The sequence below is a fragment of the Myotis brandtii genome, unplaced genomic scaffold (assembly GCF_000412655.1).
Source record: "Myotis brandtii unplaced genomic scaffold, ASM41265v1 scaffold168, whole genome shotgun sequence".
Lineage (NCBI taxonomy): Eukaryota > Metazoa > Chordata > Mammalia > Chiroptera > Vespertilionidae > Myotis > Myotis brandtii.
The window spans coordinates 962,720-983,516 of NW_005356173.1; the positions used below are offsets into that span (position 1 = coordinate 962,720).

At 43.2% G+C, this 20,797-nt stretch overlaps 2 protein-coding genes across 2 annotated transcripts; both read left to right on the forward strand.

Moving 5' to 3' along the window:
• The first annotated feature begins 1,428 nt into the window (after positions 1-1,428).
• Positions 1,429-2,420, forward strand: LOC102243610 (olfactory receptor 2A5). The gene has a single exon (XM_005862811.2). The coding sequence runs from the start codon at positions 1,455-1,457 to the stop codon at positions 2,385-2,387; it is 933 nt and encodes a 310-aa protein (XP_005862873.1). The 5' UTR covers positions 1,429-1,454; the 3' UTR covers positions 2,388-2,420.
• A 12,728-nt stretch (positions 2,421-15,148) lies between these two features.
• LOC102243907 (olfactory receptor 13) lies at positions 15,149-16,081 on the forward strand. The gene has a single exon (XM_005862812.1). It carries the CDS (start codon positions 15,149-15,151, stop codon positions 16,079-16,081), a length of 933 nt encoding a protein of 310 aa, XP_005862874.1.
• Positions 16,082-20,797: the final 4,716 nt, after the last annotated feature.

Consider the following 20,797-nt stretch of genomic DNA (forward strand, 5'->3'; position numbering starts at 1 on the left):
TTTGCCCCCTCCCCACATGGGAGTCCATTCTGTGGGACTCTTTCCTTCTCCCCACGTGGGAGTCTGTACTTGTTCTTCAATAAATATCCACCTTTGCTATAAAAAAAAAGAGAACTGGGACAACTCCTGCACCTGCCAAGATCCTCTTTCCACGACTGTTGGAGGGAGCAAGATCCTCAGCTCCGACCTGCAAAATCTCTCCTCACTTCTGTGCAGTTTCCTCTAAATCTAATATCTCTGAGATAAGGCTGGTGCCGCAGTGAGTAAAGGGCCTTTTGCAAAGTGTGGTAATTTACAGAAGCTGGGGTCTGGAGGAAGGAAGGGCTCCAAAAATCAGCAAACTAAATGGGAAGTACAGGGTCAACTTATGGGCAGGCAGCTTTCTGGGCTTAAGGCAGGGCTGGAATTTGCAGATCTGGGGTTATATGTTGCCCATTGAGACTGAATGCTCTTGAATGCCATGAATTGTCAGGTAGTAGGTGTACACTTCTATGGAATATCTTAGGTTTTCCCTTTTGGTTCTCCCTATGGCCATATGGTTGGTGGAATGTATTGTCTTTCATCCATCCATCCATCCAACAAATGTACTGGACACTATTCAAATGCAGTGGGCCCAGAAACAGTATCTACTCAGAAGCAGGGGAGAAGCCCTATAAGAGGCTGGGGTAGGGTAGGAGGGGGTAATGTTATATTGTTAACTCTTTACATAGATAACCACTCGCCCTGACCCTGTACCATGAATTGACTCTATGAACACTGGACAGATTAGTGATGTTGCTCTGCTTGTGCCCAGAAAGGAGACAGCTAGATTTTCCTGCATAGCATCAGGAAGTAAAAAACTTACTGCCAACATTTACTAAAGCCCTAAACCTAGTGAATACAGAGGAAAACGGACCTCTTTGAAATTGTATTTGTAAATCTCATTCCCTAATTCATTAATTCATATATTTGCTCCTGATCATTTATTGAGCACCTGCAATGGGCAATATACTCCGCACACATTATATAATAAGAGAAAATCAAATGAGGAGGAAAAAATGGGAACAGAATTAAAAATCTAAATAAATTAGGAAGTAAAACTACATGAGAATATGGCAATGGGCCTTTCTAAAAAATAAAATGATTAGGCATTCTGGAAAATGATTTATTCTGTGGCTGCCATCAGGATGGTAAAAATGTGGATTTTGTAATCAAAGTTAATAAAATTCTTTAGAAATGGAAACAGTACATGATACCTTGTGCCCATTTAGACTAGTTACCTGAACAGATTGTATTTCTACTTTCATGTGGATAAAAGGATCTGATGTAATGACCCTGAAAGAGATTGCTAGCTGAGTCAGCATACAGTGGGCACCATAAATGCCCTCTTTCTGTGTAATAACTAATCCAGATCTGCATTTGCTCCTCAGCCCACAGCATACTGCAGTGACCCACGTAGGCACAGTCGCCAGGGCATGATGGAAAATCAGACACGGGTCACCGAATTCATTCTCCTGGGATTCCTGCTCAGCCCAAACATGCAGCTGCTCCTCTTTGTGCTCTTCTCTCTGTTCTACGCTTTCACCCTGCTGGGCAACGCAGTCATCCTGGCGCTCATCTGGCTGGACTCCCGACTGCACACCCCCATGTACTTCTTTCTCTCACACCTGGCCATTGTTGATATTTCATATGCTTCAAACAATGTCCCAAAGATGCTGGAAAACCTTCTGAACAAGGAAAAAACTATCTCCTTTGTCCCATGCATAATGCAGACCTTTTTATACATGGCTTTTGCTCACACTGAGTGTCTCCTCTTGGTAATGATGTCCTATGATCGGTACGTGGCAATTTGCCACCCCCTCCATTACCCTGTCATCATGAGCTGGAGGGTATGCACAGTCCTGGCTGCTACTTCCTGGGCATGTGGTTCCCTCCTGGCTCTGGTCCATGTGGTTCTCATCCTGAGGCTGCCCTTCTGTGGGCCTCAGGAAATCAACCACTTCTTCTGTGAGATCCTGTCTGTCCTCAGGCTGGCCTGCGCTGACACTAGGCTCAACCAGGTTGTCATCTTTGCTGCTTCTGTATTTATCTTAGTGGGGCCCCTCAGCTTGGTGCTGGTGTCCTACACACGCATCCTCATTGCTATCCTGAGGATCCAGTCTGGAGAGGGTCGCAGAAAGGCCTTCTCCACCTGCTCCTCCCACCTCTGTGTGGTTGGTCTCTTCTTTGGCAGTGCCATCGTCATATACATGGCCCCCAAATCCTACCATCCTGAAGAGCAGCAGAAGATCCTTTCCCTGTTTTATAGCCTTTTCAACCCTATGCTGAACCCGCTGATCTACAGCCTGAGGAACGCAGAAATCAAGGGTGCCCTGAAGAGAGTGAAGTGGAAACAGAGAGCAGTGTGAGGGATGCCAGGGAGAGGCCTGAAGGTGGAAGATTTGTTCTCTGTGAGATCTGGGGGAACGGTGTTGTGAATATTCAAAAATCTCATGTCTTAGATTTCTGCTATCAAGAACATATATTCATCAGATTCTATCCTTAACATGGTGTACTGTCCAGAACATGGAGCATAAGTAGAAAGTGACAGAGCGCACAGACTCTGAGACAAGTCACAAAGTGGGTAAGCACAGGGGCAGAGAGCCACGGACTCCTACAGCATATTCCCAGCACAATCTGAGATGCGGTTTCTCTTCTGCTGAGGATTTGTTCTCTCTAATCTCCTTTTAGATTCCTCTGTAATTTCCATTGCCCTTATTGCTGTAAGCATATGCTAACAATTCCATAATATATGCTGCTACAAAGGGCAACTCTATCAAGACAGAATACTCACCTGGGGATAAGCAGGCTCCTATAGTCAACTCCCTGCTCTGGAATGTAACAACTAGAGATGATGACATTTGATCTGAAAAAGCATCTGCATCTGAGCCCAATAAATCTATTTCTGTGAAAAGCAAAGTTTAATTATATGAATTTTCAATATGAGAGACAGAAATATCAGAATCTTAGTTTCATTTCATTCTGCACCATTTGATTAGAAAAAGCTTGTGTCTAGAATAAATATGAGTCAGTTACTAGGGAAGTTGTCTTTCCCAGAGTCCTGGTGACAGAGCTTGATGTCTGTCATCACCCATTAGGATGATCATTACATAAAATATTCTAGGACTAAGGAAACCCTGTGAAAGGAAGAAAGCATCAGGAAAGGCTAATAACTTGACAGAACATTGTAGACTCACACTTAGAACCAATAACATGACAAAGTCGGGTAAGGACTTGTAGGAACCTCAACAAAATTCCAAAGAACACCTGTTCCAGGGACTATAAATCACTTCTTCTGGACCCAAGTGATCGGAATGATATGGAAGAGGAATTTATTTTTTTTAAAAAACACAAGTTCAGGGCTTAAGTGGCCAGCATAGTATAATGAATGATTTCTTTAACACAGTAATGGTGTCTTCTGAATTCTCTTCCTCTCTATTCCTGTTTTATCATGCGTCATTCAAGTGTATCATATATGTGATAGTATATTATCTGCTTTCTTTGGATTTATTTTTTCATCTGAATTTTCTCATATACCATTATCACTTCATATCTTTCTTCTCCCATGAAATTAGGAAGCAAAAGGGAAGCTTTTCCCTCCACCCTCCTATTTTCCTCTCAGTTCTCAAAAAGCTTCATTCATTAGCTCATTTGGGAAATACATTTTATCTCTGGCCATTAGTCTTTTTATCTCCAGCCATTAGTCTTTTTATCTTCATGGAATCAAGACATTTCCAGCCCCAGAAAACCACAAACTTTGCTCTGAGCCCCCTTGCCCCGGTATACAAACAATTTGAATAAAGCAATTCATATTGGCTCTAAGTGTAACAAAAAGCACTATGGAATTATCGAGTGCCCCATTTGAAAGTTAGAAAGAAACAAACAGGCTTTTTAACTATACCTAGAGAAATTGTTATTTTCTCAAAAATATGTATATCTTGTGTTAAGGTTAAAACCCTACAAAAGAAGAGGAAGAAGAAAATATAGGATAATTTCTCTCACACAAAACATAAGCCATAGGTTTGAATTTAGAATATTTTTAGAAGAGCCCATTAGGAAAATTAGGGATGGCATTCACTCTTATTATGTCAGTTCAAAAATACTTGACAAAGAATGGGCCTAAAAGACCAAGCTTCTGTGAAGGTGACTGGTACCACTGAATTATAGCCTCCAGTAGGTCTGAGAAATGGTGAGGACTGAAAAAAAAAAGAAACACACAAAAACCCCAACTCTATTTTGTTACTAAACTGCAGGAAATGTTTGAGTATATGAGGAAATTCTATTAACTGTTTTAATATTTGAGTTTTAGAATTCTAATAAATTATATTTTGCTCTTATGACTTCTTTTGTTTTGGAGGTATACTCCTAATTAGAGTTTATTTAGCACGAGTCCAAATACTGCTTATGAATATTGTTTTATGACTATATATATATATATATATATATATATTCTTTCAACATGGGTCATTGTTTTCAAAGAGATGAGAAACAAAAAAGGATGCATTTTCTTTATCCTGAGGATTCTGTGGGATATTTCCCAATTACCCTATTTACATTTCACCAGTAACACTGTGAAATCAACATTATTCCTTTTTTATTGTTGACACTATTACAGATGTTCCACATCCCAACTCCCCCTTACCCACCTCCATCCAGCCCCAGCTCCCCTCCCTCTGGCCACCACCACACTGTTGTCAGTGTCCACGGGCTATGCATATATGTTCTTTGTCTTCACCTATTTTCGTCCTTTCATAGACAAGGAAGCAAACTTTCAGAGTAATTTAGTAATTTGGCCTACACCACAGAGTCGGTAATAGGACCTAGCTTGGGTTTAACATCATCATACTTATTTCAAACCCACACTGCTTGTTTGCTTTCTTCCCAAAATATCACAGATTTTAACTCAACATGGCTTAGCATTGGCATCCACATGACAGAGTGGAAGAAACAAAAAAAGAGTTTATATTATTCTGGTCAAAGCATTAACACCACAAAGAACACGTCTGTTATCCAGCCTGTCATTGGAGAAACATTACTTCTCTTGATCAGAGCAGAAACTCTCATCTGAGTGGCCTAAATCATGCCTAGTAACAACTCCTTTTCCACGCCACTCTGCACTGCCCTGAAGGAGGCAATCTGAGTAAGACACCATGCTGTTCTCAGCATCTCATCTTACCTAGGATTCTGATCCTTTGCCCATCATCAAGTTTATACATTTGTTTTCTTTTCCTTTCTGAGGAATCTCTGGAAGCTTCCCTGCCTCACCTGTATATGGACCTAGGATGGACCTCACCAGTGCTCTAGGCTGATGGGATTAAAGGAAAGCAGGAACCCAGTACTGGCTCAAATTAAGGGGCATCCTATTTTGCATTCATATCTGTATTATGCCACAGCTTCTAAACATATGTAAGCCTCCCCAATCTTGGGGTTTATCTTATGCAAAACTGGAACAGAGGTAGCTAAGACAAAAATAGGGTAAGAATCTATACCCATTTGTGTCAGAAATTCATTTTCACAAGAGTGGGGCTGGAAGAAGAAGGTTGAGGTCCTAGGAGGTGTGGGAATGTCAGAAATAGGAGATCTTGTGGTTATAAATAAACTAGAGGCCCGGTGCACGAAATTTGTGCACTTGGGGGGTCCTTCAGCCCAGCCTGTGCCCTCTCACAGTCCGGGAGCCCTCAGGAGATGTCCTAATGACGGTTTGGGCCCGCTCCCCGGGGAGTGGGCCTAAACCGTCAGTCAGACATCCTTAGCACTGCTGCGGAGGCAGGAGAGGCTCCCACCACTGCCACTGAGCTCACCAGCCATGGCCCAGCTCAGGGCTTCTGGCTGAGCAGCACTCCCCCTGTGGGAGCACACTGACCACCAGGGGCAGCTCCTGCATTGAGCGTCTGCCCCCTGGTGGTCAATGAGTGTCATAGTGACCGGTCATTCCACTGTTCGGTCGATTTGCCTTTTATTATATAGGAAAAGCAGGGACTGCATTCTCATGAAGTGGAATTCCGGAATGCAATTAGAATTGAGAGGCTCATTGTGAGCAGCAAGAGGAGATGGGGGACTGTGCCTCTTATTTCTTGATCAATATGTGGTGTCAGAGAAGGTGGGGCATTAACAGGTTCTGGGGTGGCACAAATAGCACAGCCACATTGGTGGTGGCAGGGACCTGCCAAGTTTGAGTGGCCAGGGGCAGGTTTCTGGAGAAGACAAAGAAGGGACAGGCTGTGTGGCACTGCAGTCAGCCTAGATCTCAGTTTTTGTCTCCATGATCTTATTCCACTAACACTCAGTGTTCTCCAAGGTGCCCAGGTTTCTGTCCACAGCAAGACAAGGCAGCTTAGGAGATGGGGGCAGCTCACCTCCATCCTACGGAGTGTTGGCAGTGGCATGGACGCTTTGTGTTTTCAGGGCTTCCTGCAGGAAGAGTCCTCTGGAGACTTGCTCCTTGGTGAGAGGTCTGAAGGCTTTTCATGGTGCATCTCTTTAACCAAAGTCAGTGAACCTGTCAAGCCGGACGATGGTCTTCACCCAGCATTTCCCTTGTGTATCGCAGGGCAGCCTGGAGCAGCATGGGGTTGGTCAGAGAGCACTGCTGCTTCTGAATCAGGCTTAAGAGGAGGGAGGACATCTCCTGCAGGGTTGTGAGCTTGTGACCACTGGCCTTCGGAGGAGGAGCCCATGGGAGACTTCTGGGCGACCTCACACAAGCTGTCTTGTGGGTGCTAGGGATGCAGGTCCAAGGGCCCAGGACTGCACTTGTGGGAACCGGAGACTGTTGGTGTCCAGGGTCCTAGATGTGGGTGGTAGATCCCCACTGCTGTGGGGCTGTTCCCATTGTCCTGTCCATTGGTCTCCATGTGGTCCTCTTGGTTCTTGTTGGATCTTCCCCTTCATCTCGTTTGGGCAAAGAAGTGGAATGGTTCCAGCTTCACAGCCTTGACTACCTGCTCAGGTGGTGAATGTGGGAGAGAAAATCTGCTCCCTAGAAGAGGGATGTGGATGGTTCTCAAGTGTCCAAACATGATGAAATGAGGAACAAATAGCAGGGGCCTCTTTGGAGGGTCCTTCCAGGTCTTGGATGGGAGGATCCCCATAAGGGGAGCATCCCCATAAGGGGAGCATCCCCATAAGGGGAGTCCATGGCCTGATTTATATCCATGGACTGGATATAAATGGCCTGATGATAAAGGTGCAGAATCCAGATGGAACCCAGGGCAGGTGCGTGAGTAGCAAGGTGGACCCTGCCAGGCTGGGCATCTTTACAGCTGACAGGGAAAACCACCGGGTGAAGTTTATAGAGTAAGTTTCCCATGGAGGGCCACTTGTGTTCCAAACAGCTGAGAATAGAGCAGGACACTGGGGGAATGTCTCCCTCCTTCCTGCTCCTCTCTTGCCCCAGAGTGCTCTGATGTGCCTTGACTCAGGAGCTTCCTCATGTCTCCCTGACTCCTCACCTAGAAAGGTGCACACTCACAGCCAGCTCTGGAAGAGAGAGGTCAAAGGGCAAGGGGTGGGGCCTGAATGACTGGCCAACTACTCTGAGCTTCCCAGCACCTAGGGCCTCCATGGTGGGTGGCAGGTGTTTAGCATTTGATGGCCCACAATGCAGGGATTGGGTCAGACCTTGGAGACCCCATCCCCAGACCTCACCTCATCTAGCCACCGGGTCAGAGCCCTGCTGGAGCCGCCAGATCCCACCAGACATGGCCACCTCCTACAGGCACCTCCCCAGTGTCCCTGTGCGGTCTGGAATTGGGTGCTCTTTCTCCATAGCCACCAGCCTCACCGCCAGGGGCAAAGGTGTCGGAGGAGTGGACACAGAGCCTGACCTGACTGGGTGCTGCATCCCCGACTCCCCTTCTTGGCAGGTAGGTCCTTTCCTCACTTCTCAGAAACTTGGTCCTGCAGATGCCAATTTCAACGTTTGTCAGGGGGGATATTTCTTCCCAGGAAAAGGAGTCCTCATACCTATTATCCAAAACACCCAGTTTTCTTTTTAAAAATCTGAGAAATGTGTGAAAAATAAAAATATGGCTCAAGGAACACAGAGTTAGAGAAAATGCAATTGAACAATATGGAGGGGTCAAAAGTGTAGAAAAAATCTCCAATAGATCATACTTCTCATAATGAGAACTCAGGTGTCTGTCAGCTGAAGTGTCTGTGTCTTGGGCTGTGCTTAATAATCTCTAACAAATTCAGCTTCTTATTTTTCAAGATTTCAAGTAAAATATTGAACTTTTGACCTTTTAACACACAATTACCCCAAAAACACAATTAATGACAATTTCCAATTATTTTCCATCAATTATATGACTTTCTGCATATCCGTTCACCCTTGAGTTGAATACTTATTACATCAATTAAAGCCAAAAACTTGAAAACCGAATTTATGGTACCTTGCTTTGAAAGTTGTTTAAATTATCAATGTGTTGATTTTTACTTATTTTACTTTCAAGTAGAAAGTATATATGAATTTTAGTAGCCCTTTCTATAACTATCTTTATATTATAAAACCCTAATATGAAAATAGACTGAACAGCAGAACAACGGGACAACCTGTCACTATGATGTGTGCTGACCACCAAGGGGCGCGCATGGAACATGGTGGGCATCGGCAGCAGGTGGCAGAGTGCGGAACATGGCGGGTGTCGGCCGCGGTGGGATAATGGAGCAGGTGAGTAGGGGTGCCAGACCAAGGCGGGGTGCTGGTTGCTGTCATTGGGGCAAGCCTCTGGTGGTTACTGAAAATTCTTTGCTTCCACGCGCCATGGTCCCGCGCAGCACTCACACCTACTGCTGGTGCTGAGCCACCACTTGCACCCGTTGCTGGTGCCTGGCACCGGTCCTGATTGCTCAGTGCCATCAGCGGGTGGGAGTGGTGGCTAATGGCCCTGATTGCCCCTCAGGGCTTCTCCACCTTCCCCTGCTTCCAAGGGGCAATTGGGGCCAGCAGCCACCGCTCGCACCCACTGCTGGCGCGAGTCTTCATCTTCAGTGAGTGCAAGTGGAGCCGACACCATCAGCGCATCAGAGTGGTGGTGGTGAGAGTGGGGCTACCGGCAGACAGAGGAACGGGAGCAGAGATGGGAGGGGCCAGGTTCGGGCACAGAGGATGGGCTGAGACCCGCCCTTGTGCCCACCACAGTTCCTTTCAAGGTGCACAAATTCGTGCACTGGGCCCCTATGAGTTATAAATGCAGTTGAAATAAGATCTGTGGTTACAGAAAATGCCCAGTGCTGACAGGTAATGTAAATATCTGAGAACATATTTATTGCAATTAAGAGCTGACTGTGTTGTGTATGTCATTTTCCTTTGTATACATTTATGTTTCATGTATGTTTATGCTTTACTCTGACCACTTTTAGAAGTTTTTTCACACATTAAAGGAATTTCATCTTGATATGCCATAGAAAACATGTCATTTTGAGAGGATGCATTAGGTTAAAGTCTGTTTGGTACCCGAAGCATTTATATTTAATGACTTAGTTCTAATTTTTTACTTTTTATAATTGACTAGAGGCCCAGTGCACAAATTCAGGGTCTGGCCGGCCAGGGGGAGGGGCCGTGGGCAGTTGGCCAGCTGGCCCCTCCCCCAATAACTCCCGGTCAAACTCCCAGTGGAGGGGACAATTTGCATATTAACCTTTTATTATATAGGATGATCAGATGATGACAAACATAGAAAACTATGTCCTAAACTATTGTTTTCACAGGATTAGTTGGCTCCTAATTTTGTCACCTATCTGTCAGGTTTCTGATTTTCTGATATTCTGTAGGTAACCTATAATATAAAAAGAAAAGGAAAGCGGATAGGTGCCAGTATTTATGGATTGACTGGTATGCACTTTGGTGTTTCTAAATGTGTGTTTCTCCTCACCATGGATATGTAGGGTCACAGCACAGGGGGACTTGTTCTCCAAACTTGATAACTATGCTCAGGTTTTCCAAATTTGTTTCATAAACCCAGCAAGTCAGGAATCACACTGTAGTAAACAAATCAGTTTGTAAGTTGCATGATTAATTGAAATGAAACTTCCAAAATAACGTTTTGACTCCGTTATGTTCTTTCAGTAAAAGAATGCAGTAGAGTACAAATAAATATGACAATGCCTTATGTAGCAAATCTTCTCTCAGGCTCAGAAAAAGCATGAAGCTTCGAGGGGAAGCTGCCGTGGGGAGTGTCCCTTCCTCCCCTTCCCTGAGGGACTGGACTCAGAATCTCCTCACTTCAAAATAGAGATTAGAGGACACCTTCAATGGGTGTGTGCCTTCTTCCCCCCTCCCTCAGGCAGGTTCTGATAAGCCCAACTGGGACCCCTTGACCTCTCTTTGGAGTCCCCAGTCCACTCCCTGCACCCACAGCCAGTTGTGTACAGTATCTCCAAACCTTGAGTTGTTACTGGAATCAGCTGTTGTGTGTTTTTTTTTGGGGGGGGGGGCTTTCATCCCATCTTTGCTGTAACACACAGGCCCCAGATCACAGTGGGGATAAGCTGAACCACAGAGTTTAACGCCAGGAGCTTACTCATTGTCACACGGGTTCTGCTTCCTTATGGGCTCACCTGGACCAGACGGGGGACTAGGGCAGTGCTGGGATTCATCAAATTCAAATACTATGGAGTGTTCAGGTTTTGTAATGAGTGACATCTCAGAGGTGTGCTCTGTGTCTGTCTGTGTTTCTAACTGTGCGTCCTGCCAGAGATGAGAGCAGAAATAGGAAAAGAGAGTAGCTTGCCTCCTTCCCAGTGGAGGTGGGCACGCACTGCATCTCACAGCCCACCCTGCAGTGAGCCCTGAGGAGCTGATAACTAGGATGAGCCCATCAGAGAATAAATCCCCTTTTCTGAGGATTCTGCCCCATTTTCAATCAGGAACAAAAGAGAAGGTTCTGCAGCTCCCATGGAACTTCCAGAAAGCAGGACCCTGCCCGACCTTTAGGTGCTTTCCTCTTCTGCTGTCCTCTTTTGTCTGTATCCTCACTAGCATTTATCTCTTGTCTTCTTGATGACTCCCATTCTAACAGGTGAGAGGTGCTATCTCAATGTAGGTTTGATTTGCGCTCCCCTTATAATTAGTGATAATGAGCACCTTTCCATGTACCTCTTGGCCATTTGTATGCCTTCACTGGGAAAGTGCCCATTCAGTTTCTTTGCCCATTTTTTGACGAAGTTATTTGATATTTTTACTATTGAGTTGTATGAGTTCTTTATATAATTTGGATATTAATCCTTTATGAGATATATGGTTTGCAAACATGTTTTCCCATTCTGTAGGTTATGTTTTCATTTTGCTGATCATTTCTTTTGCTATCCAAAGGTTTTTAGTTTGATGAAAACTCACTTGTTCATTTTGATAGCCAAGACCAATGTCAAGGAGCTTTTCCCCTGTGTTTTCTTCTCTGAATTTTATGGTTTCTGGTCTTTTATTTAAGAGTGTTTCCTGGTGAGAGTCTTCCTTTGCTTTTGGCACCGAAGTTAAATCCTACCAAACAGAATTTAACAAGTCCCCTTGGGATAGCTTATCCTGTTTCTGACTCCTTCACATGTTCCCCATTGTTTCCATAGCTTCTGCTGCTTTATGGGATGTATTCCTTATGGTGACTTGATTAAAATACATATATATATTTTGCATATTCTGGTTGGGTGTAACATAAAACTCAGCAAACATTAGAGAGGATGGGAAAAATAGATGGTTCCGTCTGCCCTGTTTCCTACTTACTCTATTTGGAGGGTTAGTAGGTGGGGAAATATTAGAGTTCTTGAAGCTGTAATAAATCCAAGTGTGTGGTAATTGTAATGTATGAAGGAGTTCCCTAAATCATTCTAGTGCTTCTAAATTGATGATGGTGGACCTCCAGTGAGTGAAGGAATCATCAACATCATCTTGTCATAAATGTCCCTCTAGAGAAAACCAGAGACAAGTCCTTGGAGAGCCCTTTTTCCCTGGAAGGAAGCAGATGGCAGTGTGCCTGGTGGGTCTTTCTCCCTCCTCTATACCAAACACTCAGTCTATTGAGAGATGGGGGAGTTAAGCAGAGAATAAATCTTCTCTTCTGAGTGGAATCCCGTTGCTTCTGTTGGGGCACCTTTTCTCCTAAGAGATAGATCCTTGTGAGACAGGATTTCAGCACTAACTCACAGATGCTATTCACTTTATTGGTGTATTTTTGCTTACCCCCACTCACATTCACCTCGTCTTCTTCTTTTTAGCTGTAAGTCTGTGGTAAGTTTTTTTATATTATCCCGACTTTGTTCACTGTACAGTTTCAGATAGGCCTTAATGAAAAATCACAAATGGAATTGTTATTGTCTGTCAATGCCAGATGTCTGCTATGTATAGACATGCCTAATAGGATAATTTAAGTTATTGTCTCCTTTAGATACACCTAATATGGATCACTTACTTTGATGCATTTAGTGTTGAATTTCATGTTTAAATTATAAGGTAAGATGCTATTTTAGAGGTTTGCTTGAAAATATTTCCATTGTCCCATGAAATTAAATTATGTTTTCATGAAATAATGGACCTAATTGACCACAAAATGAGTTTGTTAAAGAAGAGTGTCCTGAAAGTTTTATTTTTGAAAGTGAACTTCCATTTGATGAGTTATTTAAATATGAGAATTATCATCTTTCTAGTCCTTTTAACAGTCTTTTTCATTCCAAGTGGTTAAATACACCAGCAGACGGGAATTGTTTTGTATGTCCTCAGTCAAGACATGTGGCAGGACATTGAATATGTTTAGTAAATATCTGTGGATTTTATGTTTTGTGTTTTAGCTACTGGCAGATAGAAAGAAGATGAGATGACACTCATTAGTCCTTCTAATTTAGTTCATTGTGTGCCTTCATCCATGACATTTTAGAAATAGCACCACTGTCTCCATTGTCCCCAAATGTTGCAAGAAAGTCGAAATAAAAACCGCTAACACTTTTCTATACATTTAGGGCCAGTGAATCCTATAGTTGGAAGAGACTTCAGCATTCTTCTTGTTTAAGTTCTCACATAACATGGGAATTCCGTCTTGAATAGATGGTCAATCAATCTCTGATTTAAAACATTCACTGACATGAAGGTCAGTCCTAATGAAACAAACAGTTTTCTTCAAGGAGGTGATTCCAATTGCTATGAAGTTATTTCTTAAACTAAGGTAAAATCATCTCCCAATATTTCTACTGTGAATTCTGATTCTTCCTTTGAAGCAGGATAAAACCTTCAAACTTTTGCTTATAAAACCTTGCAAATACTAACTTACCAGTGTAAGATTGGAGTCACTCAAGGCTTTAGGCAGATGCAGCGAGCAAGAGGGGAGTTTATTAGAGGGAATGGGGGATAGAGCCACAACAGGAAAGATTAGGACTCAGCCTTCACTGTCCTTGGGATTGAGTTTTATGTACAAAAACCACAAGGGGCAGAGGCTGGGGGATGTAAATGTTCTAGTCAGATTAGATGGAGTTCATTATCCTTCAGACTGATCAGTGCTGGCCATGGAGCCTGTGGGCTGTAAGCGGCCGTTGCTACTGTTGGCCTGCTGTCTCACGCTCTGGAGCAGCTGCCTCCTGTTGTGCTGGATAGGGTGACTGTTGGCTGTTCCACGAAATGAGGCTGGGCCACTTTCTCATTTAGGACTTTCTAGTCCACTTGAGCCAAATGTCCTCTGCTGACCTGTCAATCAGAAAATATGAATGGGGAACCGATAGATAGGAACTCAATTATGAATTTTCCTGGGATTTTTGTTTTAGTGAAATTCAGATGGATTCTGGATTGAAGGAAGATGTAGAATCGGACAGACAAGAAAACAAAAGCAATGGTTTAATAATTACAAATCAAACCTTAGAATACCCACTCTGTGGTAGAAATACTTTAAAAAATTGATAAACCACAAAAAGGTAAAGGTTCATGATAAATATCTTTATATTAGAGTTAAGCTATAAAATATGTTGGAGGTTCTATGAATATGAGTATATAGTTAGAGCTTTAGACTTGGGTTTTTAAAATCTTGGGCTATGACCCATTAAGGTATTCAACCAGCATTTTTACTGGTGAAATATAGTAGAAGATAATATAGAAAATACCAAGTACCTTGCACACTTGCACATAATAAGGATTCAAGTGCATGTGTACATATATAACTCTATATCTTACATATTCATCATGCACACACATGCAGGTATAGAATATAAATATTCATATAGAGCAGTGATGGCGAACCTTTTGAGCTCGGCGTGTCAGCATTTTGAAAAACCCTAACTTAACTCTGGTGCCGTGTCACATATAGAAATTTTTTGATATTTGCAACCATAGTAAAACAAAGATTTATATTTTTGATATTTATTTTATATATTTAAATGCCATTTAACAAAGAAAAATCAACCAAAAAAATGAGTTCACGTGTCACCTCTGACACGCGTGTCATAGGTTCACCATCACTGATATAGAGGATAAGAGGGTGATGGGTAATATCCGATCATGAAACAGCACGATCAGAGTAGACCATCTGTGGGTACAAAAGTCAAAAGACAAAGTTCTCTCTTTTAAATCCAGCTCAAGGTGTGGCAGGCTGCCTACCATTCTCTCAATTCAAGATTATTCTGTCAGTAAAAATTCCAAGGCTAACAAGAAATTCACATAATGAAGGCATAGATTTGTGAGGTCATTGATAAGAGGGTCTCTGACATGCTCCTGGTCCATCTTCCCATCCTCATGTGCAGATATGGATACAAGACCATAGCCCAGATTCACACATGTGGCTCTGTGTGCACTGCGGTGCGGGATCACACACGGGCAAACCTCTGATGCAATCACACCAACCAGGAGTATCCGTGGCTGTGAAGGCAGTTGCAGTGTTACCATATTGTGAACAGTGGTGAAAGTTTGAAAATACAGGTAAGATTTACTGAACACTATAAGAGAATACTAGCATTTAGTTTATCACAGTGAAAAACAATTTCCTTCTGTGTTATTTGTAAGGCATAGTATTCATGTAGTAAGTGACTAACAGGACAAGCATATCATGGAAGATGTTTTCTGAGGAAAGAAACAATGACACAGATCCACCAGGTTGGTCATTACCCTCCCATCCCCCTACCCCCGGCATTCAGACGTGAGTGCCCTTATCTCTTTCCCAGGAAAATGGGGGAAAACCAGACTTTGGTCACAGAGTTCCTCCTGCTGGGATTTCCCCTCAGCCCAAGGACTCAGATGCTCCTCTTTGTGCTCTTCTCCCTGTTCTACGCCTTCACTCTGCTGGGCAATGGGGTCATCCTGGGCCTCATCTGGTTGGACTTCCGACTACACACCCCCATGTACTTTTTCCTCTCACACCTGGCCATTGTTGACATGTCCTATGCCTGCAACACGGTGCCCCAGATGCTGGTAAACCTCCTGAGTCCAGCCACGCCTGTCTCCTTTGCTGGCTGCATGACGCAGACCTTCTTCTTCTTGACCTTTGCTAGCACTGAATGTCTTCTCCTGGTGGCAATGTCCTATGATCGGTATGTGGCCATCTGCCACCCTCTCCGATATTCTGTCCTTGTGAACTGGAGAGTCTGCACCACCCTGGCAGTGACTTCCTGGACTTTAGGGGCCCTCCTGGCCCTAGTACATACAGTGCTACTCTTACCATTGCCCTTCTGTGGACCCCAGAAAGTGAATCACTTTTTCTGTGAAATTCTAGCGGTTCTCAAACTTGCCTGTGCAGACACCCACATGAACGAGATTATGGTTTTGGCTGGGGCAGCGTCTGTGCTGGTGGGACCAGTCTCCTCCATTGTGATATCCTACATTCAGATTCTACGCGCCATCCTGAAGATCCAGTCAGGGGAGGGGCGCCGGAAAGCCTTCTCCACCTGCTCCTCCCACCTGTGCGTGGTTGGACTCTTTTATGGCACAGCCATTATCATGTATGTGGGGCCGCCACATGGGGACCCCACGGAGCAGAAGAAATATCTCCTCCTCTTTCACAGCCTTTTCAATCCCATGCTTAATCCCCTGATCTACAGTCTGAGGAACAGAGATGTCAAAGCTGCTCTGAAGAGGGTGCTTGAAAAGGAGAGAACTTCATGAAAGCCTTATAGAATCAGGAAACAAGTGAGCTTAAAGGGACCTGAGGACTCCTGTCACCCAGTATCTACACAAGATACACAGACATGCTCTAGGGCAGCGGTTCTCAACCTGTGGGTCGCGACCCCTTTGGGGGTCAAACGACCCTTTCACAGGGGTCGCCTAAATACATCCTGCATATCAGATATTTACATTACGATTCATAACAGTAGCAAAATTACAGTTATGAAGTAGCAACGAAAATAATTTTATGGTTGGGGGTCACCACAACATGAGGAACTGTATTAAAGGGTCGCGGCATTAGGAAGGTTGAGAACCACTGCTCTAGGGCATCCTTTTCATCTTTAAATTTCCCTGTGACTCCCTCCCAAGAAAGCCATTCTGCTTTCCTCCCTCCTCAGTGCTGCACCGAAAGTGAAAACCTCTCCCAACTATCTGTATGTTGCACACACTTTTAATATGGATGTGAAATATTCGCATATGAGGGAATACATTTATATATTCCATAATGAGGACTTATAGACAAAATGTAGAATAAAACAAGGTTCAGCAGAATATTTAAAACACGGACGTTGAAAAAGATCAACCACATAGTAGTTATTTGAGTATTTTAAATTTGGCAACTGTCATCTTCAAATATTGATCCACATTTAAAATATTTGATTATATTTCTACATATTTCTATGACAGTTAGTGATGTTTTCTAAGGCATTATCAACTTAAATTGGGAAGAGCATGAGCCATGACTTTAAGGGAAAGAGGATTAAGTGTGTAACTGTGATGGAACTAACAAGAACCAAACCCCGAAGGGTGTCATTCTAAAAATTTTCAGACATATTGGAGCTTTCTCTGTCGCTGTCTTTCTCTGCTTCTGGAGTGTAGGCAGACATCCATGGATCATGGAGACAAGAGTCAGAGAGCAGAATGGAAGTAGCTGAGAGTCCTTGGAAGAATTATACATTTCTTCTCATTCATTTGGTCAATTGTTTTTATGGGAAATGACCAAAACTTGGAGAGAACATTCTGACAAATAAGAATAGACTGTAATTGTTGGGATGACTAGTTGACCAATGACACTAAAGCTATAAATTATTAGAATTGATTTGCTTTTTAATTTCAGAGGTTTGAGGTAAGTTAAATAACCATTTTAATCAAACATGAAACTCCAACACTTAATTTTGAAGTGATAGAATACAGTTACAAAATAGTGGGAAAAGAGACTTTTACTTTTTCAATACTTTCCTTAAATTATTTACTAAGTTAAACCTTCTGAATATTTGAACTGCATCAAAGGGAAATATTTTACTTTAAAAATAATGTTGTTTCGTGAACAATATTTTTAAAGAGGACACTATATGGATTTCTTTCTTACAAAGCATCCCTTTTATAAGGAAATCTGTTATGTAGACATTACTCCATGACCAAACAATGGTTAAAAACCCATGATTTTGAATTCAGATAAAGTTGTTTGTTTGTTTTTTAACAGCGTTCTGCCAGTTGCTAGATGTACAAACTTTTACCATATAGTTAAATTCTTTGGAATTTAGATTTATTGCATCTAAAATAAATTTACTAGTACTAAACTCATAGTTTGTTGTGAAGAGGAAATACTCTGTGCAAAATGATTAGCAGAACCCACAAGTTAAAATAAGAGCTCAATAAATGGTAATTATTCATATTATCCTCTATATACATTCATCAGTTTTATAGAACAAGAACTGTGACATAAATGAGACAATGCAAAATGAGATTTGCTACTATACTAGACAAAAGCAGGACTATTACAAAAAGTAGCCTTTTATGTGATTCAAAATGACTCAGTCTTTTCTTTGCAATCTCAGTTCTCGAAAGAAAGAATTTTTAAAAGTACATAGATAAATACAATTAAAAATTGCAAAAATCTATAATAATAAAAGTGTAATATGCAAATTGAATGAATGGCCCAACAGAGGAACAACTGTCCAGACGACCTTCCAGATGAAGCCAGGGCGGGGCTGTGAAGGCCGAGGCAGCCGAGGCTGCGAAGGCCTACGCTTGCACGAATTTCGTGCATCAGGCCTCTAGTTTATATATAAGTATGTGCACATACACAAAATGTGCATCCAGAGAAAGACAAGTATCACATGATCTCACTTACTAGTATATGTGGAATCTAATGAACAAAATAAACTGATGAACAAAATAGATCCAGAGACATGGAAGCATACAACAGACTGACAGATTTCAGAGCAAGGGAGGCAGGCAGGAAGAGGTTAACCAAATAACTTATATGCATAACTCATGGACCCAGACAATAGTGTGGTAAAGGCCTGGAGAAGGGGCAGGAGCACGGGGTGTAGGGGTCAATAGGGGGAAAAGGGGGGGATATCTGTGATACTTTCAACAATAAAGATAAATTTTAAAGAAGAAATGCAAAAAAAGTACATGGATAAATATAATTAAAAATTGCAAAAAATTATATGTAAGTATGTGCACACACATATACAATGTGTGTTCTTTTTGTTTTCCTTTTTTCACTCATTACTGAATGAATGTGAGATTCATTCAGGTTGTTCTATATAGCTCTATTTCATTAATTTTAATTGTTTCATAGCATTACATTGTATAAACCTATCACAATTTATCTATCGCATTTCTGGTAGTAGATTTCTAGTTCTCTACGAGTTTGGCTATAATAAATAGTTAGTCCATGAAGGTTATTACACATGGGTTTTGGGGAACAGATGTAATCATTTCTGTTGGACATGTTCTCAGGGAAGTTCTGGGTTATGAATGCCTTAGACTTGGATCTGCTTTGGCTTGAATGTCTGATAGGCTGCCGATATCATTATTGCTATCATTTACTCATCACTTACAATGTTCCTCACACTGAGATAATGATGGTAAGACAATGGTGAGCCAAATACAGTTGACCCTTGAACAACAGGGGTTTGAGCTGCATGGGTCCACTGTTATGCATATTTTTTCAATAAGTACTGTAAAGTGTTTTCTCTTTCTCATAATTTTCTTAATATTATTCTTTTGCTTACTTTATTATAAGAGTACAGTAAATAATACATATAACATAAAAAATATGTGTCCATTGACTATGTTATTGGCAAGGCTTCTGGTCAACATTAGGCTATTATTAATTATGTTTTTAGGAAGTCAAATTTATACATGTATTTTGAATACATGGGGAATGGGTGTCCCTAACCCCTGCATTGTTAAACTGACAACTATATATGAAATTTCTACCTAGATGATGTACAGTCTAACTAGGGATATTGGCAATGACTCTGATAATCCTATATAATAATAGCCTAATATGCAAAGTGTCCAGTCAACTGGTTGGCTGTTCAACCAATCAAAGCATAATATGCTAATGATATGCTAAGGCCTCTCTGCCACTAGCTATGACGTGCACTGACCACCAGGGGGCGGACAGTCGACCGGTCAACCATTGGCTATGTTGTGCACTGATCACCATCGGGCAGATGCTCCAACCAGTAGGTTAGCTTGCTGCTGGTGTCCAGCCGATTAGGACTAAGCGAGACAGGCCAGACAAGCCCTGGAGCCCTCCCGCGGTTCCTCCCCGGCTGCCAACCTTCCGCATCTCTCGCCCTCTGGCAATCCGGGACCCCTCGGGGGATGTCAGAGAGCCGGTTTCGGCCTGATTCCGCAGGCCAGGCCGAGGAACCCCACTAGTCCATGAATTTGTGCACCGGGCCTCTAGTTGTATACGTAGATATATTACTGGGTCACAATTATTTTTTAAAATTATTTTTATTGTTGATAATATTACAGATTTCTCCCATTTCCTCCCTTCCCCCCCTCCTCCCAGGCCCTATCCACCCCTCCAGGTCTTCACTACCCTATTGCCCATGTCCATACTAGAGGCCTGGTGCATGAAATTCGTGCACAGGTGGGGTCCCTAGGCCTGGCCAACAATCAGGGCTTATCAGGTTCCCCACATCCCCGCCTCCCTGCCTCTTCCTTCCCTCACCACCTGCATGCCACCACCACCCACCCCCGGTTCCCTGTCCCAGCCTGGGGCCTGGCCCTGATCGGGTGATCAGGACCTGCCAGCTGGGGGGAGGGTTGGGGGGAGGGACCCAGGAGGTTGACTGCCAGCCCCAAGGAGGGAGCTGGCCCTCGGCCTCCCTGGGAAAGGGGCTGTTTCTGCCACTACCCACCCCTGGTTTCCTGTCCTAGCCCAGGGGCCCGGACCCACCTGCTGGCTGGAGGGGAGGAACTGGGAGGTTGTCCAGCCAGCCTGCAGGCTAGGGGCAGCTTCTGCGTCGAGCATCTGCCCCCTGGTGGTCAGTGCACATCATAGCGACCAGTCATTCTAGTCATTCCATCATAACGGTTGCTTATACTTTTATATATATAGGTAAATTCTTTGGTTTATCTCTTCTCGTCCCCCCAACTCCACATCAAGGTATGTTAGTCTGTTCCATGCCCTCATGCTTCGGGTCTTATTTTGTTGGTCAGTTCATTTTGTTCATTAGATTCCACAAATAAGTGAAATTATATGATATTTGTGTACAAATCTAAACTAGAAGCCCCGTGCACAAAAAATTGTGCACTGGCGGGGGGCGGGGAGGTCCCTCAGCCCAACCTGTGCTCTCTCACAGTCTTGGACCCCTCGGGAGATAACCACCTGCTGGCTTAGGCCCACTCCCCTGGTGGCAGATGACAGGCCCAATCCCTCAGTGTCTGCCCCATCTTTCCTGG

Excerpts from the sequence above, each read along its gene's own strand:
- LOC102243610 (XM_005862811.2), top strand. The coding sequence starts at position 1,455 with ATGATGGAAAATCAGACACGGGTCACCGAATTCATTCTCCTGGGATTC.
- LOC102243907 (XM_005862812.1), top strand. The coding sequence starts at position 15,149 with ATGGGGGAAAACCAGACTTTGGTCACAGAGTTCCTCCTGCTGGGATTT.